Source organism: Neoarius graeffei, chromosome 2 (assembly GCF_027579695.1).
Source record: "Neoarius graeffei isolate fNeoGra1 chromosome 2, fNeoGra1.pri, whole genome shotgun sequence".
NCBI classification, from domain to species: domain Eukaryota; kingdom Metazoa; phylum Chordata; class Actinopteri; order Siluriformes; family Ariidae; genus Neoarius; species Neoarius graeffei.
Genome location: NC_083570.1, coordinates 2,632,394 through 2,657,891, shown reverse-complemented (window position 1 = coordinate 2,657,891; position 25,498 = coordinate 2,632,394). Strand labels below are relative to the sequence as shown.

At 40.6% G+C, this 25,498-nt stretch overlaps 4 protein-coding genes across 4 annotated transcripts; 3 read left to right on the top strand and 1 right to left on the bottom strand.

Moving 5' to 3' along the window:
• Window positions 1–878: 878 nt before the first annotated feature.
• On the top strand, window positions 879–1,910 carry LOC132871537 (trace amine-associated receptor 1-like). Its single transcript, XM_060905770.1, has one exon. The coding sequence runs from the start codon at window positions 879–881 to the stop codon at window positions 1,908–1,910; it is 1,032 nt and encodes a 343-aa protein (XP_060761753.1).
• A 3,959-nt stretch (window positions 1,911–5,869) lies between these two features.
• On the top strand, window positions 5,870–6,685 carry LOC132876026 (trace amine-associated receptor 8-like). Its single transcript, XM_060913241.1, has 2 exons — window positions 5,870–6,188; window positions 6,261–6,685. Exons 1-2 carry the CDS (start codon window positions 5,870–5,872, stop codon window positions 6,683–6,685), a joined length of 744 nt encoding a protein of 247 aa, XP_060769224.1.
• A 4,949-nt stretch (window positions 6,686–11,634) lies between these two features.
• On the bottom strand, window positions 11,635–12,618 carry taar11 (trace amine-associated receptor 11). Its single transcript, XM_060905756.1, has one exon. The coding sequence runs from the start codon at window positions 12,616–12,618 to the stop codon at window positions 11,635–11,637; it is 984 nt and encodes a 327-aa protein (XP_060761739.1).
• Window positions 12,619–22,088: 9,470 nt separating this feature from the next.
• taar1b (trace amine associated receptor 1b) lies at window positions 22,089–23,577 on the top strand. The gene is made up of 4 exons (XM_060905742.1): window positions 22,089–22,125; window positions 22,235–22,282; window positions 22,362–22,448; window positions 22,529–23,577. The coding sequence occupies exon 4, from the start codon at window positions 22,540–22,542 to the stop codon at window positions 23,575–23,577; it is 1,038 nt and encodes a 345-aa protein (XP_060761725.1). The 5' UTR covers window positions 22,089–22,125; window positions 22,235–22,282; window positions 22,362–22,448; window positions 22,529–22,539.
• Window positions 23,578–25,498: the final 1,921 nt, after the last annotated feature.

Here is a 25,498-nt window from a genome sequence, read left to right as displayed (position 1 = left end):
TTGGGATTCCTCTGACCTGTGGTGATCTGCCTCCCCATCTTTAAGCCTCAGACCAGGGACCCTTACTTTTTGGTCATATGTGTGGTGTGAGTGAAATTTGTCTTTTTTTGTGTCGATTTTATTGGTTTTTAACATTGATATATTTTGTCAATAAAAACAAACATTTTTATCAATGGAACCATGTCTCATGCCTTGTGAGTAAAACGAACTTGTGTGCCATTTTGAATTCTGGTACTTCTGTAGTAATATATTGCTCTGGGTGCATTTCGCAGAGTGGTGTAGTCTGTCTACCTATACCGCAACCCATGCCACACATGCAATATCGTAAACCATATTCAATGCTCATTCTCCATTGGGTAAAGTGATGTAATACAAGGAAGATAAATGATATGCTAACAATATTGAATGCTATGAAACAAAATGAATGAAACATGCTAGAAGGGAATAGAATACATGTTTTTATTCCATCGAAAAAGTGTCCTATATGTATAATAATTAGTATCATGGAATGGGTCAGAATGTTTTTGCATTATATTTTGAACTCTATTCCCATGCTTTTAAAATGAAAATAAAAGGAATAAATCAGTGAATGAGTCAGTTTAATCATTCACCACCAGGGAGTAATCTGGCATACTGCTATTGGCTAAGACAGACTATAAATTTAGAATTCCTTCTCCTTGGTTTAGTTCACATACTGTACATGTTGCATGGAGAGATATGAAGGCTTATTAAAAAAGGATTGTTTAGAATGTAATCCATTTGCAAGTTTTTATAAAAGCAATACATCATGCTCATTTGATTAATATGATTTCTTGAAATTATTGTTGTTATGTCCTTGTTAATTTTTTCAGATCTGGAAGACACTGTGAAAGCAGTCGATGGACAATATCATCAGTTTGGATTTATCAGAGGAGCCTTCACTTTGTTTCAGTTCACTTAATACTTCGTGTTTGAAGATTGATTATCCTTTACAAGTTCGGGTTTTGCTCTACATCCTCTTTAGCACTTCTTCTCTTCTCACTGTATTTGGAAACCTTCTTGTGATTATAACTGTTGTACATTTCAGACAATTACGTACATCAACTAATTACCTCATTCTCTCTCTGGCTGTTGCTGATCTGCTTGTAGGAGGAATAGTGATGCCTCCCAGCATGATACGCTCTGTGGAATCCTGCTGGTATTTAGGAAACATCTTTTGTAAAATTCACAGCAGTTTGGATGTCACTGTGTGCACTGCATCCATTTTTAACCTGTGTATTATTTCTTTAGACCGATATTATGCTGTGTGTCATCCGCTTCTGTATCACAGTAAAATGACTCCAACTACCGTTAGATTAATGATCATAGTGTGTTGGGGCTTTTCTGCTGCACTCGGGTTTGGGATGATATTTCTGGAGCTCAATATTCTTGGAAATGAAGAGTTTTATTACAATAACTTCCTTTGTGAAGGTGCATGTATGGTTTTTCAAGCTAAAGCCGCAGCTGTGGTGTTTCCTATGCTCTGCTTTTACATCCCTGCAGTAATCATGCTCTGTGTGTATGGGAAAATCTTTCGCACTGCACGAAGACAAGCTCGTGCAATTCAATCCACAAATGCACAGATGAAGACAGCTGAGGAAAAAGCCAGTATGAGCAAGTCAGAAAAGAAGGCCACGAAAACATTAGCCATAATCATGGGAGTGTTTCTGACCTCCTGGGTGCCGTTTTTTATCTGTAACTGCTTAGATCCATTTACAGGATATTCAGTTCCTCCGATTCTGTTTGATTTATTCCTCTGGGTCGGATATTTCAATTCAACGTGTAATCCGATCGTGTATGCCTTTTTCTACAGCTGGTTCAGACACGCTTTCAGAGTCATTCTGTCTGGGGGAATATTTCAAGCCAATTCATCACACACCAGATTATTTTGATTGCATTTTTCAAGCTGAAATTCAATGTTCTTTAGTTTTACTTGACACTGTAATAAAATCCCACAATGATTTCATAGTGAAAAGAGGGATGGCAATAGCTTTCCCGTTCCTTTACTATCTAATTTCTACTCCTGTCTATTCCACCCTACTTTAAGTCTGAAACCTGATCATTGAAATTGATCCCCCTTTTGAGGATCAACAATTAATCATTTTCTGTTGTTATAAAATCTGAGTAAATGATCTAACGGACATGCTAATGTATTCTTATTTAGGCAAATATTGACGTATGCATTTTGAAATAAACCCAATAAAGCCTCTTTGCTTCAGCTTTCATTATGACTTCATGTTAGACTTGTAATATTCTACACTGTTTCTTCGTGATGATAAAGTCAATCTGTCATTTAAATAGAAATGCAGAAACGTTTTCCCAGATTTTTGTTTGTTATACAATGTCCTGTCTTTGTATAAATGAGGACTTGCATAATATCTTCATCCTTTAATCCAAACACCGATATTGACCTGATGTTTCTGAGCCTAGGTTCATGCTCAATGCTTTTGCTTGAAAGGACTTTCGAGAAAAAAATGGACTTTGGTAAGCTTGCAATATCTGACCAAAGACAATGCAAGACCAGTATTTACATCCACATATTTATCCACCAATAACTTTTACCTCCACCTGTTTTACAGCAATTTAATCTCCACTGCTTTGAACTGTCTGGCTTCTGTCTTTTGCTTGTATTTTTTCCCCCCAATTCCAGTTTGCTTGAAATTTAAAAACAAAAAACAAACCCTGCTTGCACAACAAGGCATGCCAATAACTGATTGTTCTCCTTGAACCTTCATTTCCCATGCCCAGAAACTCCAACCAATGACATTCTCAATAATGCAACAGAGAGCGCCACTTCCAGTCAGACTACAAACATGGCTGATCTGACCGACAATACCCAAGAACAGTGCCCTCTATCGCCTGTCTATTAATTACACCTGTCACTCATTTCCTGGTTAATCAGCCCACGCTGTATAAACACCTTTCTCACTCGATGTGAAGTATTGTTCAGTGTCTTACCTGTCATACCAAGCCTTGTTGTTCTGTCTGCCTTATCATGTTCTCGATCCTTGTTATTATCTCATTCTCGTTACTCTTTAGTCTAGTTCTTATTACTCTGTCTGCCAATTGATCGACTCACCCCCCCCCCCCCCCCCCCCCCCCCCCCCGTCCCTCAACTTTGATTTCACCTAGTGTTTTGGATTTGTTTGTCAGTCTGCATTCCCCGCTCTCCCCTGCACATAAATTCATAAGTGCCTGCATCCTGACAGGATACTTTGCTGCATATGGATGAAGCAATGGAGGAGCAGTAGGTTGCTTTGATCTCTCAAAGGCACCTTTTAGGAGAACATCAGCAAATGCTCACCAATCTCAACATCAAGATGGCTCAGCTCACTGCTATGATGCTGCAGGCCCTCCTAACATGTCCCGAAGCTCCTTCGAGTCCTGCACTCCCACTTCCATGCCTCAAGAAGTACACCGGGGATGCCCTCAGCTGCAAGGTGTTTCTGCTTCAGTGCTCCATGTACTTCTCCTTGCTCCCACACATCTTGGATGAATGCAAGATCACCGGATTTCTTGCACTTTTAATCAGCAAAGCGCTACAATGGGCTAGCGCAGTGTGGAGGAGCGGCGGTGAACACACCACCTCCTATGACAGGTTTCTGGAGTTATTCAAGTGTGTGTTCAATAATGAACTGGAAGGAATTGAAGTCGGTGAGAGCCTACTCACCATCACCCAAGGTTCAAGGAGGGTCACCAATTATGCCCTAGATTTACGAACTCTTGCAAACATTTTTATCAATGGAACAAACATTTTTATCAATGGAACCATGTCTCATGCCTTGTGAGTAAAACGAACTTGTGTGCCATTTTGAATTCTGGTACTTCTGTAGTAATATATTGCTCTGGGTGCATTTCGCAGAGTGGTGTAGTCTGTCTACCTATACCGCAACCCATGCCACACATGCAATATCGTAAATCATATTCAATGCTCATTCTCCATTGGGTAAAGTGATGTAATACAAGGAAGATAAATGATATGCTAACAATATTGAATGCTATGAAACAAAATGAATGAAACATGCTAGAAGGGAATTGAATACATGTTTTTATTCCATCGAAAAAGTGTCCTATATGTATAATAATTAATATCATGGAATGGGTCAGAATGTTTTTGCATTATATTTTGAACTCTATTCCCATGCTTTTAAAATGGAAATAAAAGGAATAAATCAGTGAATGAGTCAGTTTAATCATTCACCACCAGGGAGTAATCTGGCATACTGCTATTGGCTAAGACAGACTATAAATTTAGAATTCCTTCTCCTTGGTTAAGTTCACATACATGTTGCATGCAGAGGCGCATCTTGTCACCAGTCAAGGCAGGCAGCTGCTTGGGGCCCCTGATCCACTAGGTGGCGAAAGAGAGTCGAGATTTGACACTTGCATTTTTAAAAGTCATTGCGCGTATTAACCTGCAAATAGAAAATTGTGCCTGTCGTACATAAACCAGCTATTCTTCTAATTACGACATCAAGAAGAAAATGAAGAGGAGCTATCCACCCGGGAATGTAAAAAGAAAAAAGAGGAGAGAAGAAAGCAAGACAGTGGTAAGTCAGTCGAAATAATAATGAATGATGTAGTGCTATATAATGGTGCTAGTCTAGTTTCACTCGCGTTAGCATGGCTATACTTTTCTTTTGTTGATTTTAATGACTGTACTACAGCCACTGCCTGGTTTAATTTGACAGCAAAGTTAGTTAACTTAAGTTGGCTCTAGGGCGTCACGGTGGTGTAGTGGTTAGCGCTGTCGCCTCACAGCAAGAAGGTCCTGGGTTCGAGCCCCATGGCCGGCGAGGGCCTTTCTGTGCGGAGTTTGCATGTTCTCCCAGTGTCCGCGTGGGTTTCCTCCGGGTGCTCCGGTTTCCCCCACAGTCCAAAGAAATGCAGGTTAGGTTAACTGGTGACTCTAAATTGAGCGTAGGTGTGAATGTGAGTGTGAATGGTTGTCTGTGTCTATGTGTCAGCCCTGTGATGACCTGGCAACTTGTCCAGGGTGTACCCCACCTTTCGCCCGTAGTCAGCTGGGATAGGCTCCAGCTTGCCTGTGACCCTGTAGAAGGATAAAGCGGCTAGAGATAATGAGATGAGATGAGAATGAAGTTGGCTCTAAGAAAGACTTTCTGGTCTAGCACTCATCTCCATTGAACACAGGGTGCGAAGGTCTTTGGATCTTGAGGACATGGTCACCGCATTTGCACAAGCCAAGGCCCGGAAACAGATACTGTGAAGATATCCCTTACACAAAGGCTAAAAGCCTTTAAAGTTTTTTGTTTTGTTTGTTTGTTTTAATATAATTGGCAATTACCTTGCACTGTCTGTTAAAATGAACAGAAACTTACAGTAACTTAAGAAATATAGAAAACGGTGCTCACAAATTGTTGTTTTTATGAAACATTTATGAAAATGCTGACATCTATTTGTAACTTCACTTTTTGTAGCGTGTGAAATAAAAAAACATTACTGTTCACAATTTGTTGTTGATTTATTGAACTGCATGTGTTCGTAACTTCACAATTTGTAACTTGTGAAATAAAAAAAACTATATTGCTTAGAATTTGTTGATGTTTTATTAAAATAAAGAGTTTGTCCTAGTGAATTTCTGTTGTGTGGGGTAGGATGGAGGGGGGGGGATTTCTGCTTGGGGCCCCACCAGACCCTAGAATCACCTCTGGTTGCATGGAGAGAAATGAAGGCTTATTAAAAAATGATTGTTTAGAATGTAATCCATTTGCAAGTTTTTATAAAAGCAATACATCATGGTCATTTGATTAATATGATTTCTTGAAATTATTGTTGTTATGTCCTTGTTAATTTTTTTCAGATCTGGAAGACACTGTGAAAGCAGTCGATGGACAATATCATCAGTTTGGATTTATCAGAGGAGCCTTCACTTTGTTTCAGTTCACTTAATACTTCGTGTTTGAAGATTGATTATCCTTTACAAGTCCGGGTTTTGCTCTACATCCTCTTTAGCACTTCTTCTCTTCTCACTGTATTTGGAAACCTGCTTGTGATTATAACTGTTGTACATTTCAGACAATTACGTACATCAACTAATTACCTCATTCTCTCTCTGGCTGTTTCTGATCTGCTTGTAGGAGGAATAGTGATGCCTCCCAGCATGATACGCTCTGTGGAATCCTGCTGGTATTTAGGAAACACCTTTTGTAAAATACACAGCAGTTTGGATGTCACTGTGTGCACGGCATCCATTTTTAACCTGTGTATTGTTTCTTTAGACCGATATTATGCTGTGTGTCATCTGCTTCTGTATCACAGTAAAATTACTCCTAGTACTGTTATCTTTCACGCTGCACAAAGACAAGCTCGTGCAATTCAATCCACAAATGCACAGATGAAGACAGCTGAGGGAAAAGCCAGTGTGAGCAAGTCAGAAAAGAAGGTCACGAAAACATTAGCCATAATCATGGGAGTGTTTCTGACCTCCTGGCTGCCATTTTTTACCTGTAACTGCTTAGATCCATTTATAGGATATTCAGTTCCGCTAATTCTGTTTGATTTATTCCTCTGGGTTGGCTATTTCAATTCAATGTGTAATCCGATCATCTATGCCTTTTTCTACAGCTGGTTCAAACAGGCTTTCAGAGTCATTCTGTCTGGGGGAATATTTCGAGCCAGTTCATCGCACACCAGATTGTTTTGATAGCATTTTTCACACCGAAATTCCATGTTCTTTAGTTTTAATTAACACTGTAATAAAATGCCACAATGATTTAGCAGTGGCAAAGGGGGATGGCAATAGCTTTCCTATTCCTTTACTTTCTAATTTCTACTCCCACCTATTCCACATGCTTTGTCTGAAACCTGATCGTGGAAGTTGATTTCCCTTTTGAAGATCAACAATCAATTTTGTTTCTGTTTATAAAATCTGAGCAAATGATCAAAGGGACATGCTAATGTATTAATATTTAGGAAATATCGAGGTATGCATTTTGAAAAACCCGATAAAGCCTCTTTACTTCGGCTTTCATTATCACTGTTAGACTCATAATATTCAACACTAGATCTTCAAGATGATCAAGTCAATCTATTGTTTAAATCGAAATGCAGAAAGCATTTTCACACATTTGTTATACAATGTCCTGTCTTTGTATCATAGGTAATTGCATAATATCTTCATCCTTTAATCTAAACACCAATATTGACCTGATTAGTCTGATCCTAGGTTCATGCTGAATGCTTTTTGCTTGAAAGTACTTCTGAGAAAAAAATGGATTTTGGTGAGCTTGTAATATCTGACCAAAGACAATGCAAGATCTCAATCTTTTATTTCAATTACATATAAACATTATAATAGACTACACAAGTCTGCAAATAGAGCACTGCTAATCAAGGCAGACTCATGTTTACAAAGAAAAAATTTTTATATGAATTAATATAAATACTTAAATATGTATGAAAAAAATAAGAGCATACTTGAGAAATTAACTATTTGGGAACAAAAAGAAAAAGAGGAGACAATACTTATTTGATATAAAGGTACAGTAATATATCATTCAATAACATTAAAAAAATATATATATAAAATAGGAGGGAGAGAAAGAGGTGTATCTACAACCCCGATTCCAAAAAAGTTGGGACAAACTACAAATTGTAAATAAAAACGGAATGCAATAATTTACAAATCTCAAAAACTGATATTGTATTCACAATAGAACAAAGACAACATATCAAATGTCGAAAGTGAGACATTTTGAAATTTCATGCCAAATATTGGCTCATTTGAAATTTCATGACAGCAACACATCTCAAAAAAGTTGGGACGGGGCAATAAGAGGCTGGAAAAGTTAAAGGTACAAAATAGGAACAGCTGGAGGACCAAACTGCAACTCATTAGGTCAATTGGCAATAGGTCATTAACATGACTGGGTATAAAAAGAGCATCTTGGAGTGGCAGCGGCTCTCAGAAGTAAAGATGGGAAGAGGATCACCAATCCCCCTAATTCTGCTCCGACAAATAGTGGAGCAATATCAGAAAGGAGTTCGACAGTGTAAAATTGCAAAGAGTTTGAACATATCATCATCTACAGTGCATAATATCATCAAAAGATTCAGAGAATCTGGAAGAATCTCTGTGCGTAAGGGTCAAGGCTAGAAAATCATACTGGGTGCCCGTGATCTTCGGGCCCTTAGACGGCACTGCATCACATATGGGCATGCTTCCGTATTGGAAATCACGAAATAGGCTCAGGACTATTTCCAGAGAACATTATCTGTGAAAACAAGTCACCATGCCATCTGCCGTTGCCAGCTAAAACTCTATAGTTCAAAGAAGAAGGCATATCTAAACATGATCCAGAAGCACAGACATCTTCTCTGGGCCAAGGCTCATTTCAAATGGACTGGGGCAAATTGGAAAACCGTTCTATGGTCAGACGAATTAAAATTTGAAGTTCTTTATGGAAATCAGGGACGCCGTGTCATTCGGACTAAAGAGGAGAAGGACGACCCGAGTTGTTATCAGCGCTCAGTTCAGAAGCCTGCATCTCTGATGGTATGGGGTTGCATTAGTGCATGTGGCATGGGCAGCTTACACATCTGGAAAGACACCATCAATGCTGAAAGGTATATCCATGTTCTAGAGCAACATATGCTCCCATCTAGATGACGTCTCTTTCAGGGAAGACCTTGCATTTTCCAACATGACAATGCCAAACCACATACTGCATCAATTACAGCATCATGACTGCGTAGAAGAAGGGTCCGGGTACTGAACTGGCCAGCCTGCAGTCCAGATCTTTCACCCATAGAAAACATTTGGTGCATCATAAAATGGAAGATACGACAAAAAAGACCTAAGACAGTTGAGCAACTAGAATCCTACATTAGACAAGAATGGGTTAACATTCCTCTCCCTAAACTTGAGCAACTTGTCTCCTCAGTCCCCAGACGTTTACAGACTGTTGTAAAGAGAAAAGGGGATGTCTCACAGTGGGAAACATGGCCTTGTCCAAACTTTTTTGAGATGTGTTGTCATGAAATTTAAAATCACCTAATTTTTCTCTTTAAATGATACATTTTCTCAGTTTAAACATTTGATATGTCATCTATTTTCTATTCTGAATAAAATATGGAATTCTTGTATTTTTTTTTCCAATTCCAGTTTGCTTGAAATTAAAAAAAAAATACTGCTTGCACAACAAGGCATGCCAATAACTGACTGTTCTCCCTGAATCTTCGTTTCCCGTGCCCAGAAACTCTAACCAATGACATGGTCAGTAACACGACAGAGAGCGCCACTTCCACTCAGACTACAAACATGGCCGATCTGACCTACAACACCCAAGAACCATCATGCCCTCTATTGCCTGTCTATTAATTACGCCTGTCACTCATTTCCTGGTTAATCAGCCCATGCTATATAAACACCTCTCCCATACTCACTCGATGCAGAGTATCATTCAGTGTCTTAGCTGGCATACCAAGCCTTGTTATTCTGCCTGCTTTATCATGATCCTGACCCTTGTTATTGTCTCATTCCTCTTTAGTCTAGCCCTTATTACTTTGTCTGCCAATCGATCGATCCCTGCCTCTCCCTTGATTTCTTCTTGTGTTTTGGATTTGTTTGCCAGTCTGCATTTCCACCCCTCTCCCCTACACATACCTCTCTAAGTGCCTGCATCCTGACAGACATATGATTGATATCAGATTTGATGCTGGATATTCTTTATGCATCACTTTATTTGTTTAATTTGAAATGTTCTTTTAAATAATTAAAAAAAAGCTCAAGTACTGAGTACATAGTCAGTCACCACATTGCTGGTTGAGATGCAAGTTAACTGAACTGTGACCAGAGCTCTACAAACTAGCGACAGCCTCTCATGGGAAAACACTAACCCAAGAACAGTATGCACAAATGTCATTTATTGGCTTCTTGTTGAGTCCTGGAGGACATCATGCGCTTCCCCACCAATCCTGACACATTCATCAAACCCTTAGCTGTCGGAAGCATATACGTACATTTTCTTTGTTTTGCTGAGACTTTTATCCAAAGCAACTTACAGTTGAGACAAAATATTATCATCAACCCTGTACCTGTGGCCTGCTATCTGGTTCCACCAATTAAGTCACTGAAAATGCACCAATGGTAGATTATATTAAAGATTGCTCAAAAATAAGTGTAAGAGTGTGTTTCCTTTTGCTTCTCCTATTGTAGGTCCAAGCAAATAATTTTATTATTAGCCCCTGCTACTGCTACAGCTTTAAAGGGTGCTGCAAGGTAACATTGACATCTTTGAGCCATCACTTATACCTGATGACACCCTGGCTTGAAACATACCTGATTTAACAAATCTTTTTTTATGGTTGTTTGGTTGTCACATAAGACAGATCCAAGTTCTGCATCAACTGTCTTCTTTGCAATTATGAGCCCTTTAATGCCTCAACAATCCAATTGCTGACCCACAGTCAAAGTATATGGTTGTCCAGGTTCTGCAACAAATGGCCATCATACTGAAGTCACCTAACATGCAGTTGCTTGACTTCCAGTGACACCCGTAACCTGCCCCTTTGCCAATCCCTGTTCCCATAGGACTTGAGACAGTTTATTGGCTACAGAACAGCCTGCAAACAGTAAAGCAAGGGTAGATTGTACTGGCCTACTGATCCTCTCTCCTTCCCACCAGTGTGGTCACTGGGTCCCAGAGATTAAGCACGCAAATGCCCACCAATAGGAATGCAGCTGATTGGCCTTCATATTCCCTAATGGAAGAGAGCCCTTTACCAGGTTACCAGGTTTGCATGTTGGCTATTGGCTCATGAGGAGCTCATCCGCCCTTTGACAGGTCCTGTTTTTAATCCTGCTGGGTGACATGCCAGCCTCCTCACCAGTGTACACTGGTGTGGGAGCTGGTTTAGACACCAGCTACCTGTCCATGTGGCAGGTCATACTGGGTTACATGTTACCAGTAGCAAAGTCCTCCAGGACTCTGACCTGACCTTATAATCTTTATTAACCATGAATCACTTTTCCTTCATTAAAGTGGGTGTGCTAAAGCAGAAAAGCATGAAAATATCTAGGACAAGAAGTTCTCCAGGACTAGGGTTGAGATCCAGTGAATCATAAAAGGCTACTATCATGATAATCCCAACCAGAGGGTAACCAGAACCTGGAATCTGGACCACCTTAGAAAGCCACCCATAAAGATTCCATCTTTCCACACCAGAGAGCATCATTACCCAAATACTGGCTTGTTATCATGGTTGCCTCTAATTGTTTTCATCTGTTTGTAATTAGTGCTCATCATTGCTCTACATATAAACCACTTCACATGGGCTACAATGACTTTCTGTCTTAGAGGTATTATGCTGAGTTTAACAAGTCCTGCAGGTTTTCTTGCATCGTTTGTTACTGTTTCAAGATTACACATTTTTTTAACTGCCAGATCATAGCTTCTTTGATTTGTATCAAAGTTTATGTAAAAGATAATAATGCAGTCATTTCAGCAGGACAGTAGATCTCAAACAAGACCTTTATTAAAATGTATAAGAATTCATTTACATTTAAATAACTTCAATTATTCCAAAATTCCACATACATGTAGATAAGGTGATATTCACGGCTGCATTGTTTATACTTGAGTTACGGTACATCTACATGAACAGTTTGCTCAGCAGAGCCTTTGCTGTTTGTCTGAACCAACTATACAAAAACACATATATTAAAGGATTAAACATTGCATTTAAGTATGCAAGCCACATAAGAGATTCATACAAAAGGTTGTCGATTGAATGGCCTATTAGTGGGTCAATAATATTGCACATAAAATATGGTGTCCAGCAACAAAGGAAGGTTCCGATAACTATAGCAAACGTTTTTGTAGCTTTGAGATCTTTCACTCTCAACAGTGTAGAAGGTTTGGGGCATTTATTGCAGCTATGAATTACTTTGGCATGTCTTTTTGCAACAAGAAATATCCTGCTATAGACAGTGATTATGATACATACAGGGATAACATAAAAAATGATGGAATATTTGACCCCGATTTTTCTATTATGGAAAGAAAAACATCCTCCCATGCAGTCTTTGTAAAAACTGCTCCTGATCTTGGCTTGTGGATCTGAAATGACAATGACAAAGCCAAACGCTAATGCCAGACCCCAACTGGAACTAATCATGGTTGCACCAGTTTTGTTGGTCATCAAGTTTTGGTAGTGCAGAGGATAAAATATGGCCAAGTAACGATCAACAGAGATGAAGGTAAGGTGCCACATGGTGGTGTTACACAGGACAATATCAATGGCGGTGTGAATTTCACAAAAAATCGGCCCAAAGTACCAGCAAGTTGCAATTGAGCGCACCATGCTGTACGGCATCACAAATCCTCCGATCAGAACCCCAGCCACAGACAGAGACAGAATCAGATGATTGGTGGCTGCTGGAAGGGGATTCTGGGAATACCAGATGACAAAGATGACTAACATATTTCCACTCACAGTGAGGATGAAGATGGTGGTGAAGAGGAAGTAGAGAGAAAGGCACAAGGTGAGTGGGTACACAGTCCGAGGGCATGAGTTTTCCAGTGAATCATAACACAGAGCAGCGGACTCGGGCGATCTGGACAGGCTTGAGTTCATCTTAAGTGAAGTGGTTCAATTAATGGACACCTAAAAATACAGAATGCATTGTATGAGATTGTTTAGGGAGGTGTTCACACTTTATATACTTGTAAAAGAGAAACTTTGTGTTTATTGTGTGAAGTGATATCCACAGATAGAAGTATTAGGCCATTATTCAAACATTTAACTTTAAAACTTTAAAGGGTCAATGGAAAGTGAAATTTTTCATTTTTAGATTTAATTTGATCCTGAATAACAGGTGAGGTAGCACGCTACTTTGACTGTATATCTGATAAATACGTTTATAGCATTTTGATCTGTCCACTCGATGAAAAAATGCTCTTTAGCTGTAAACAGCCATCGAATGCCTAAATTAATTTTGTGTACAAATACTTAATGAGCTTTTGTGGTTAAAGCTATACAGCCTTTCGATTTCATAAAATTGGTGAAATTTTGTTCCCTCTGAAATTTGGTCATTGTGATTATGTTTATTTCTGCAATATCTCAAAAACACACAAAAAACAGGCCATTCTGTGGCTGGGAAGTTATTTAATTTGAGGGGATTCCCGAGCAAACAGTGTGCATGAAATTGCTCACTTTGTGCAGTCAAGCAGACAGAGCAAGTCCATATGTGCATGCATAGGTTTACCTTCTTCTTCTTTTGGGTGTTACGGCAGCTGGCATGCACAGTTTTTCATTACTGCCATCTACAGGTTTACCTTTGAGCGTGCACTGACAGTTCCATCATTCTGTTGCTAAACGAACAGCTGATCACACTGAGGTGCTCGCTGACCGCCAATATTTATTAGTTTGGTCCTGCGTTTCCTTTCCTTCGCAACATAACAGCTTTTCTTCTTGCTTTCTGTTACTGTAGTCAGTCTTTCACGTTTCATTTGCATCCTCCATTTTTTTTTTCCTGTTTCAAATTTGTATCCCACAATGCCTTGTGTGAATGGAGAAAGCCCACCACGTGATGCATGACGTAGTATCTTGAATTGGGTCATGGCGAAGCAGGAAAAAATAGTGGAGAATTTAGGGACACATGGCTCTAAATTCATTAATTGTTCTATTTAAAAAAAAAAATAATAAAATTGGAAGTCTGTGATTTGAAATCAGTAGTTTTAGGTCCACTAAACAAAAATAATTGGGTGTTGGGAAAATTCTTTTTATGACCTACACTTGAAAAATCTGAAAGACAGTTGACCTTTAAGTGTTATAAACTGATGTTGGCTACATTTGGCTGTTTTTTTTTAATCTTACTCTAGTTATCCTTTCTTTCAGTAGTATGAAATACAAAACACCAAAATTTGAAATTAAAATTAGTATTACAGTCAAATAAGCAAATTGTCATGTCTACTCTAATGGGAGTGTAAACCAGTCCTATTGATATAGTTTTTATGTATAAATATACTGTATTTTGATACACGCACCACAAAGCCTCAGAATTATCTCATCTCATTATCTCTAGCCACTTTATCCTTCTACAGGGTCGCAGGCAAGCTGAAGCCTATCCCAGCTGACTACGGGCGAAAGGCGGGGTACACCCTGGACAAGTCGCCAGGTCATCACAGGGCTGACACATAGACACAGACAACCATTCACATTCACACCTACGGTCAATTTACGGACTGTGGGGGAAACCGGAGCACCCGGAGGAAACCCACGCGGACACGGGGAGAACATGCAAACTCCACATAGAAAGACCCTCGCCGGCCACATGGCTCGAACCTGGACCATCTTGCTGTGAGGCGACAGCGCTAACCACTACACCACCGTGCCACCCAATATTCCTTATTATTGACTAAATATAGAAATATAACAGTGCAATGAAAGTATTCATAATTTATCTTTGACATCCTCTGAAAATATGTGCATTATAATTTTACTATAAAAAAACAAAGTCCTTATCTGGTTCTGGTTCAGCCTTTAACTTTAAACCTCATCTCATATCACAGACTGGTGGATGTTTCACACAATAAAGACACCATTATGGTGTGACATTATTCGAGACACTACAAATACAAATTTTACATCACAGAAAAAAAAATCTTAGGTGTAAACACAACAGGAAAAAATATAAAAATAAAAGAAACATGTAAACTCAGTTTCTGTTGAAACCAAAGTTTGTTTGTTTTTTAATTATTATTTTTAGTGTGAAACTGTAAGATCAGCAATTTTGGATCACTGTATCATTATATTATTTTAGCATTGCAATTATCAATTTTTTATATTATGAAGCTCTGTAACCTGTAACAAAATATTACAGCTGTAGATTTCCTAAAGATGTTTTAGATTATCCCCACTCATGAAAGAACAATTGGGCAAATGTCCAATCAACTTACTGTTGAAGAAACTGAAAAAAAGTCCTTTGTAGCACTATAATAAAGCTTTCTGATGAACAACAGTGACGTGCTTAAACATCAACAAACATCCATTAACATCTGAAATGAGAGAACTCATTGACATTCTCTGGACTTTACACTTCCATTGAGTTGAGCTTCAAGCTACATTTATCTAGAAGCATACTACTTATACATTTATATTAAATTACAACACTGTACAAAAGTCTTCTTGCATTCTTTTTTTATATAACAATTTGGCCAAAGCAATTAGTGTCCACAGGAAAACAAACAAACAAAAAGCTAATTCTAGGTTTATAGGGTTCAAATGTAAATATTACAGTGCAACTTTTGCATACCTTTCAAGAAAAATAAAAAAGTATGCAATTTTGTCACTTACTTTTTTTTTTAACTAGCAAGAACCAAAGCGTCCAGAATAATAATTTCAGATAATTCAGGTTCTCCTAGAGCTGATTTCCTTCTCAAAAATGAGCCTGAGAGAAATGGTATAGGTTTAAAGGCAAACATGTGTGATAGATAGATAGATAGATAGATAGATAGATAGATAGATAGATAGATAGATCATCAGCACTCACACAATGTGCACCATCTGTTAAAAGATGAAAAACAAACTACAAAAAAATTACAGCACAATGTACAGTACATACAATACATAAATCATTAACAGCATTTGCATGTTACTTGTATTACTTAAATTATCATGCATAATTAATTATATTGAGAACTTTTTTTAAAAAATTACCTCTGGATGACTGAGTGGCTGACTTCTGATCAAAGACAAACGACTGGTAGCCTATATATTCATATATTTATATAGGAAGTCAGAGACAAAAGAGAAATGAAACACTTCTGATTACAAACCAATGAAAAACAATTTTTTCCCTCATGTGGCTGTAATTGCACTTGATTGGCTCATGGTTTATCATGCACCATTTCCCTACAGGAAACAAATAGATGTTTATTAGAAATGACACCTGCATATATTTATGAATCATCAAATCAGTATCATCAAATCAGTAACAAAGGGAAATGCAGACCGACAGCTTCAGACAATGACCACCATCATTGTCAGTTTTACGGCAAAGAGGTTTGGTGTCAAAGAGGGCATAACCAACAGACCCAGGTACACCATGAACCAAAGGTCAGACAAGATCCACCAACTACAACAAGAGATTTGGACTTTGGCAAGACAGTTCAAGGTTTCAACTGGGGAGGAGAAATCACCACTGGCTAACCTCTGTAACATCATCAGGAAGAAGCTCATGACCCTGTGCAGAACAGAATAGCACAGGAGATTGAGGAGAGAGAGCCAGGAAACAAACCTGCATTCATAACTGGTTCATTTGGGCTTTCATCATGGCTATGAGGGCAGAAGTGCAGCAGTCATCTTGCTGATAGAAGTAAAGGTAGATCACTTCCTTCACAACATTCTGAGCAATGCTGTTAAGAACAATCCAGCAAATCCAGGGGGTGGGTGCAGCAGCCAGAGCCAGCTCTGCTCTAGGGCCCAGTGGAGTACCCTATAAGGTGTAAAAGCACTGCCCAGAGTTCCTCAGAATCCTCTGGAATATTCAGCACATGATTTGGCGCAGGGGCACTGCAGTGGACCAGTGGAGGGTGTCTGTATACACAAACAAGAGAACTCAACCAAGCTAGAGCAGTTCAGATTCATCTCACAGGAAGATCTTTACTGTTCTATCCAGAAGAGACTTCTTCCTAAAGAATGTCCACATTGATGCCTCAGTACAGAAAGATGGCATTCCTTGAGTTCCAGGGTGCCTAGAACACACTGGAGTTGTCACTCAGAATTTCAGGCTTAAGGTCACTTCTGGGAATACAGCATCAGACTGGTACTGGCTTTAAAAGATGATTATAACTGGGTGAATCTTCTCTGTTATTATCGTTGCCCTTGTCATGAATATGGTGGCCAAGGCAGCTGAAACTGAGTGCAGAGACCCTCTTTGTCATGGTCCTACCTGTGGGCTTCTCTCTTCAGGTAATATCTCCACTCAGCATTACCGGCCATGCCTGCTCTCACTTCCTCTTATTAACTTTCAGTGACTGTCATTGGCTGTTGCCGATCACCTGCTTTCCCCCGTGTGTATTTATACTGCAGTCCTCCCAAGCTTCTGTGTCAGATCGTCTGCAACTTCCAGCATGATAACCTGCTCTGTGTTCCTACTACTCTGACTCCTGACGACATTCTGTTCCATCTGACTCTGTCTGCTCTCCAGCCCCGGTAACCTGATCTGCCTTCTGTCCTGTCGACTCTGCCTCTTGCCTGCCTCTCCTGTACCTTTGCCTGATCTCCAGCTTGCCCAGCCCTGCTGCTCACCTGCCTCTCCATCAGCCCGGTGTGAGCAGCCCTGCCTAGAGCCCTACTCTTCAGCCCCGGTAACCTGACCCTGCATTTCTGTCCCCTATCTTGCTATCTGATCTGTGACTCTGTGTTCCAGCCTGCTCACTAACTCTAGCCTGCTGAGGGACTACTGCTGGGAGACTGCCTGAAACCCAAGTGCTGTCAGTCTACAGCTACACCTCTCTGACAACGCCTGATCCCATCTGATCTCAGAAGCTAAGCAGGGTTGGGTCAGGTCAGTACTTGGATGGGAGACCTCAGATGTCACCACCATGCTCCCACCAGCCATCCCTGCCTCTCAGTCCTCTTGCCACTGAACTTCACACACATTCTCCCTTTTCCCCTGTTATTATTAAACTGTGGTTTGAGTGCATTTGATCTCCTCTCCTGTCTGGTCCCTGACACTCTTTCCAAGTCTGGCATTTGGGAGCCCTCATCAGAACCTTTATGGGTGACACCTCTGTCACCACATCATCAGTGTCTGGTGATAGATAAATCATCCTCCTGGAAAAGCTTATCTCCTGGGCAAGAGTGAGTTTCAAACCTGCCAAATCCAAGGCCATGGTTTTGAAGAGTGGAAAAGTGGTGGAGACATTTTGCTTCTGTTTGGATGACATTGGAGTCCCATTCATCACTGAGAAACCAGCCAAGAGCCTAGGCAAGGTCTTTGACTGGAGCCTCAGGGATGCAATGGCAAGCCAAGCAACCATCAAGGGGCATGAAACTTGGTTCACCACAATCAAGAAGTCTGGCCTATCTAGCAGGTTTAAGGCATGAATTTACCAACATGGCATTTTACCTTGAGCCCTCTGGCCTCTGCTGGTGTACTAGGCAACCCTGTCAACAGTAGAGAGCTTGGAGAGGAAGATTAGTAGCCACCTCCACAGATGTCTGGGTCTGCCCCAAAAACACAGCACTATATGAGAGGAGCAACAAACTCTAGTTTCCTATCAGCAGCCTCAATGAGGAGTTCAGGGTTTCTTGCATAATAGATACACTGCTCTATCAGGACTTCAGGGATGCTATAGTGGTATCAGCAGATGTTATAGTGCAGGCAGGCAGGAAGTGGAGAGCCCAGGGAGGCTTGCAGATATCAGAATCTCGGTGGAGATACAGGGCTTTGGTGGGCATGATGGCAACTGGATGGGCAAGGTTGGGGGCCATCCCACAACCTCTCTATAATAAGTGATAGCAGTGACAGTCTTCATCTAGTCCTGGAGGAGGTGCAGACAGGTGTTGAGGAGTAACAGGCCAGCAGGATGGTGGGCATGGAACAGTAGAGAACATGGACAAGGTGGGCTAGAGAGGGAGATCTCCTGGACTGATATCTGGCATGCAGAACCCCAGAGTATCAAGGTCAAGTTGTGTATGATGTCCTACTTAGCACAGCAAATCTCCACATCTGAGGCAAAAGTGAGTCTCCAGCATGTCCTCTGTGCCTTGGAATAGGTTTACTCAAGCACATCCTCAGCAGTTGTTTAACAGCCCTGGAGGAGGGCTGCCACCACTGGTGATATGATGGTGGTGAAGACATTTGCAGGGGCCATTTCCAAAGCCATGGCCAACAATAAGCATGTCTGTGGCTCGAGAAACATTGTCTTTGCCAGAGCTGGCAAGCAGCCTCAGTCACAGCCCAGATCACCAGCCAGTCTGCTCACCTTTGTGTCAAACTAGGAGCTGTGAGTTGACTTGTGGAGGCAGCTGAAGTTCCCAGACCATGTTTTGACAACTTTGAAGGCCAAGTGTGCTGCTATTATCAGTCTCTTCAAAGCAGGTGCTCCTTATAGAGCTGACAGTTCTCTGGGAGGCCAGTATGGAAAAGGTAAATAAGTGGAATTGGTCCAAGTACCAGGAGCTGGTGGATGAGTCTGGGAGAAGAGGCTGGAAGGCATGCTGTGAACCCATTGAAGTGAGGTACTGAAGTTTCCTGTCCACTCACTGTGCAAGATCTTCACTCTACTTGGCATGACTAGATTTACAAAAAGGAAAGCCATCAAGTCCACCATGGAGGCTGCAGAGAATACTTCCAGATGGCTTTGGATTAAGAGGAATGGGCCAATGCTGCTGAGAGAGGATGTACAATGTTGAAAGAACTAAAACACCCAATGACCTCAGGAAATATCTTTGATGATGTGACCCAGTGTAGATGTACCTTCAAAACTTGACTGAACATTATTTTTATGGATAACATCATAAACAAATTTAAGCATCGGAGATGAGTGCTCAGTCATCTTATCTTTCAAACTGTAGGCACAGTTTCTTTACAGGAGATTGAAAAAGCATAAAATCAAATTTACATAAATACTGACATTTTATTCATTCAGCAACTCAAATTACTGAATTAAAAGAATGCTGAAAAGTTTGATTTTTTAACCTAGATTTAGTGTCATGTAGTTTTATTAAATTATGCACATAATAAAACCAAATTTGCAGTGATTAATGTGATAATTCCAAATATAACTTTTCATGCAGCAATATACTAGGCTCCTGTTAGATTTATTTAAATGATTGCCATCTTCTCACCCAAATATCATTGTATTAGTCCTTTTATGGGTGGCACAATTATGCAATGGTTAGCACTGTTGCCTCACAGCAAAGAGGTTCTGGGTTCAAACCTTACAGCTGACCAGGGCCTTTCTGTTCAGAGTTTGCATGTTCTCCCCATTCCAGGGTTTCCTCCATGTGCTTCGGTTTCCTCCCACAGTCCAAAGACATGCGGATTAGGTCAACTTGCTACTCTAAATTGCCGATAGGTGTGAATGAGAGTGTGAATGGCTGTCCATCTCTATGTTAGTCCTGCGATAGATTGGCAACCTACCCGGGGTGAACCCCACCTCTCATGTGAAGTCATGTGGGATGGGTTCCAGATTCCCCCATGACCCTGATGGATAAATGGTATAGATAATTGATGGAAATTCCTTTTAGTTTTCATTAAAAAAAAAACCTCTTATCAAGAACAACATACAATGAGCACACACATACTCAGTGCCTGGGGAGCATTTGGGGGTTAGGTGCCTTGTACAAAGGCACTTCAGCCTTGGATTTTTTCCTTCTGGTCTAGGGAATTGAACCAATGACCCTTTGGGCCTAAGCCTGTTTTGCTAACCTTTAGATCATAGCTACCCCCTATTTCTTTTATCATTCTGCATTTTCTATCCTTTTTTTTCTTGGGTTTAAATGGGTTTGTGTTTAAAGGTAGTGGTCTACATGCTATTAAAAAATGCTACTTTAAGCAGCGGCGGCATGGTGGTGTAGTGGTTAGCACTGTCACCTCACAGCAAGAAGGTCCGGGTTCGAGCCCTGTGGCCGGCGAGGGCCTTTCTGTGCAGAGTTTGCATGTTGTCCATATGGGTGTGCTCCGGTTTCCCCCAAAGACATGCAGGTTAGGTTAACTGGTGACTCTAAATTGACCGTAGGTGTGAATGGTTGTCTGTGTGTCAGCCCTGTGATGACCTGGCGACTTGTCCAGGGTGTACCCTGCCTTTCGCCCGTAGTCAGCTGGGATAGGCTCCAGCTTGCCTGCGACCCTGTAGAACAGGATAAAGTGGCTACAGATAATGAGATGAGACTTTAAGCAGCTGTGTAACTTGTTTGCATACATTTCTCGAAATTTCATTCAGGGATCAATAATCAACATCTATCTATAAATACTGATATGCTATAACTTTTAGACTTCTGACAATGAACATGGCAACGGGTACAGACATGGCACATCTGTTGTAGTTAACATAATTTGAAGCTCATTAGCATTTTATAATAATGATTAGTATGAATATCCTTGTAAGGTTAAGGTAAAGTATGGCTAATTAAATCTTCAAGCAATTCAATCAAAGGCCCCAGTGAGTAAAATGGTCTCCATATGCTTTTCATTTACAGTATGTCTGCCCACCTGAGGGAAATGCAAACAATTATACAACACAGTCACTGGAACAAATACCAAAACAATCACGATGATTCAGATACAGCAGGTAGCAACCAAGTGACTAAATAAACCACATTAGAAATAGAGGGATAAAATGAGGTAGGAGATTTGTGCCATCAGAATTTTTAATTTTCTCTCTATCAGTTTTCACAAGATTTATTCAAAAGCACTGCTTCATCAGATAAAAAGTAACACGGCATGATATTAAATTGTGAGGTGTCAAAACATGCACACATATGTAACTCAGACAATCACAGAGTTAATGTGATTGCGCATGTGAAGGACAATCTGTTTAATCCAGGCCTTTGTATCAATATCTGTCCCTTTTCAAGTGTCAATATTAAACATCTGCTCCTCATTGTGCATGTGTGTGTGTGTGGGGGGTGTATTTGCATAGGTCATAATTGAGATTCTGTCCATGGAAGATTTGTATCTGCGTATGTATCTAGGTTTCACAGAGATGTTTGCACTGTTTGGAAGAGTAAAAAAAAAAAAAAAAGAGGTATTAAAGGCTGTGATGACCTGGCGACTTGTCCAGGGTGTACCCCGCCTTTCACCCATAGTCAGCTGGGATAGGCTCCAGCTTGCCTGCGACCCTGTAGAATAGGATAAAGCGGCTACAGATAATGAGATGAGATGAGATGAGGTATTAAAGGACCATTGATTTTTTTTTCTTCTGCAGAAGACCTTGTGAATGCTGGACTTTTCGAAAGGACCGTTTTCTCAGAATAAAATAAATGACACACATGGGAGAAGACATTCCATGGTTTATTTCCAGACTCAAAAAGGATTAAAAATGTCTTCTGGGTTTGTTCCCAGAAGAAATTTATCCATTTGCTTACAGTAAGAAGAAGTGCTGTTCTGCTCTCCTGTTCTCCTGCTAAGTGAGTTTCTGAGTTCAGTAAACAAACCACTTGTGAAAGGACGTGTATTTGTACTTTCAACTTTATGACATGACGCTTGTAAATGAGTTTTTATTATTTTTTTTTACAGGATGGAGCAGAATGTGCTCGTTGGACCATGCCAAAAACAAGCTTCAAGGTAAATATTTATATACACTGCATATGCAAGTCTTTCCTGGGTAATGACATGGATTTTCCAGCTAATTTCACTTTCTCAGCCACAGCTTGGAGCATAATGGGTGATGAATCCTTGTCTGACTTGGAACTTTGATGAGAATGCAACATATCAGCATCACTTTGCAAATGTAAGTCTTTTTGGAAACCTTTCTTGTATTTGACCATAATGACATCATTTTGTAAATGATAGTTTGTTTATCTCCCAAAGGAAGGAGCATAATGGACAATCTAACCCTGCCCAACTTCAATCAGAATGTGCCTGTGTGCTATGAATCCATCAACGGATCTTGCTGGAGGATTTCACGACCTTGGAATGTCCAGATCTCCATGTTTTTTGGCATGGCAATTACTATTCTCACAACTGTGATGGGAAATATATTGGTTATAATTTCAATAGCACACTTCAAGCAGCTCCACACACCAACCAACCATTTAATCCTGTCTCTGGCCATGTGTGACTTCTTGTTGGGTGTTTTTGTAATGCCGTTAAGCTCCATGCGCTCAGTGTATGGTTGCTGGCACCTCTCTGACTTTATGTGTAAGGTACACACAGGAATGGACATCATGTTGAGCACAACTTCCATTTTTCACCTCACGTGTGTTTCGGCAGAGAGGTTTTGTGCCGTGTGCAGCCCATTGACATATCGTTCACGCTTTCGTTCTCCCACCGTGCTGTTTCTGGTCTCAGCTAGCTGGTTCATTTCTGCAGCATTCGCCTTTGCCTTGGTGTTTGGAGAACTCAACCTCAAAGGCAGTGAAGATTTTTATAAGTCCCACATACACTGCGTGGGAGGGTGCCATGTCTTTTTTAGCCATGGTTCAGCCGTGGTCACCTCTATGGTCTCGTTTTTCATCCCTGGCTTAATTATGTTTGCCATCTATTGCAGGATTTATATCGTTGCTCGAAGCCAGGCGAGATCCATCAACATTTTGGCCAATCAGCTCAGGATGCACAGTCCCAAACCTGGAGTATTCAGGTACCGGACAAGGAAAGGTACAATGACCGTTGCCATTGTGGTTGGAGTTTTCTTCATCTGTTGGACTCCATTTTTCCTCTGCAATATGATTGATCCTTTTGTTGATTACACAATATCACCAGTGCTAATTGATGTCATGGTCTGGCTTGGATATTTAAACTCAGCCCTGAATCCCTTCATTTATGCATTTTTGTACCCTTGGTTTAGAAAGGCTTTAAGAATCATTGTCAGTGGAGACATTTTTCACAAGAACAGTTGCAGAATTCAGCTGTACTCATGATTAAAATATGAAGATATCTGGGAGAAGAAAAAAAGAGTTCCTGTAAGTGCTTTTCCACTGATATGGTCCTGGGACTCAGAAATATTAGTTCTGTTTGTCATTAATTTGCTGGACAGGAACCAATGAAGCAGAAATGCCAGGGCCAGAGGGTCTAACCCTTTACGTCAGTATGATAGCAAACAAAATCAATATCATAATGGTCTGTGAAAGAAATGTCAAGACACTGAGCATGAGATCTGTATTGGTAAAATGTGTGTGACCAGATACAGATTTAGAATAAATAAATTCTGACATAGTGGTTAGCACTGTCGCCTTCACAGCAAGAAGGTTCTGGGTTCGAGCCCAGCGGCCAATGTGGCCTTTCTGGGTGGAGTTTGCATGTTCTCCCTGTGTCCGGGTGCTCCGGTTTCCCCCACAGTCCAAAGGCATGCAGGTTAGGATAATTGGTGGCTCTAAATTGACTGTAGGTGTGAGTGTGAATGTTTTTTGTCTCTGTGTGTCAGCCCTGTGATGATTTGGTGACTTGTCCAGGGTGTACCCTTCCTCTTGCCCATAGTCAGCTGGGATAGGCTCCAGCTCACCCACGACCCTGCACAGGATAAGCGCTTCCAGATAATGGATGGATAGAATTTCTGGTACATGGACACTTTCACCTGTGATGACCTGGCGACTTGTCCAGGGTGTACCCCGCCTTTCGCCCGTAGTCAGCTGGGATAGGCTCCAGCTTGCCTGCGACCCTGTAGAAGGATAAAGCGGCTAGAGATAATGAATGAATGAATGAATGAATGAATGAATGAATGGACACTTTCACATATATATTTAACAGAGCCATTTTTACACTGTAACCTGTTGAATTCAATTGCGTCTGTAAACATATAGTTAAAATCCAGGCTCCAAACCAGTTTGAGAAACAAAAATGAAAACTAGAAATAAATGGAACAAATGTGACACGGAAACTGTAATCATCCTTCTTAACTGAGAAGTTACTTTTCTTTCTTTCTTTTTTTAGTTTACCTTGATATTTTTTAAAATTTTCAGTTTTTACCGTCAAACTCCCTAATGTTTTAGTTCTTCTTCTTCTTCTTTTTCTTCTCATTCTCCCAGGGCTTTCCCCAAAGCATGGATACACGGCGCTCTGCCATGCCATGCAATGTTGGTGCCATGCTGTCACTTGTGCATGTGCGCACACCCACTCACCCCCACACACACAAATCAATACCATAAATTGAATAATGCAGATTACTTTCCTCACCTAAATATCCCCTATTCCCCTCTGAAAATGAGTAATAACTATAGAAATGGGAAGATATTGTAATGTACAGGTCTAAACTATCCTGATACTCAACCCAGAAGTGAAAATAAAGGGTTTCACTGCATGCACTGACTGCCATTCGCAACCAAACATAAAACCACGTTCTAGGCGCTGGTCTCTAGATGGTGCTGTTATATGATTTGACCTCGATTTCCTATATTATTCAATATTATGCATTTTTTTTGTTGTGCAATAAAATGAAATCTCATCTCATCATCTCTAGCCACTTTATCCTGTTCTACAGGGTCACAGGCAAGCTGGAGCCTATCCCAGCTGACTACGGGCGAAAGGTGGGGTTCACCCTGGACAAGTCGCCAGGTCATCACAGGGCTGGAACCTGGACCTTCTTGCTGTGAGGTGACAGCGCTAACCACTACACCACCGTGCCGCCCCATTTTGAAGTCTCTAATTTCAAAATTTTCCAGGGGAGCATGCCCCAGACCCCCCTGGCAGCCATCCCTATGGGCCCCTCCAGGTCAGGCTCCACATTAGTAGCACCACTCTGAGATATATATAATATATATATATAATTTTTTTTTTTCTGGGGAAAGCCCTGTTCTCCTCCTTCTCCTTCTCCTCCTGTCAGCACAGTAGTGTAGTGGTTAGCAC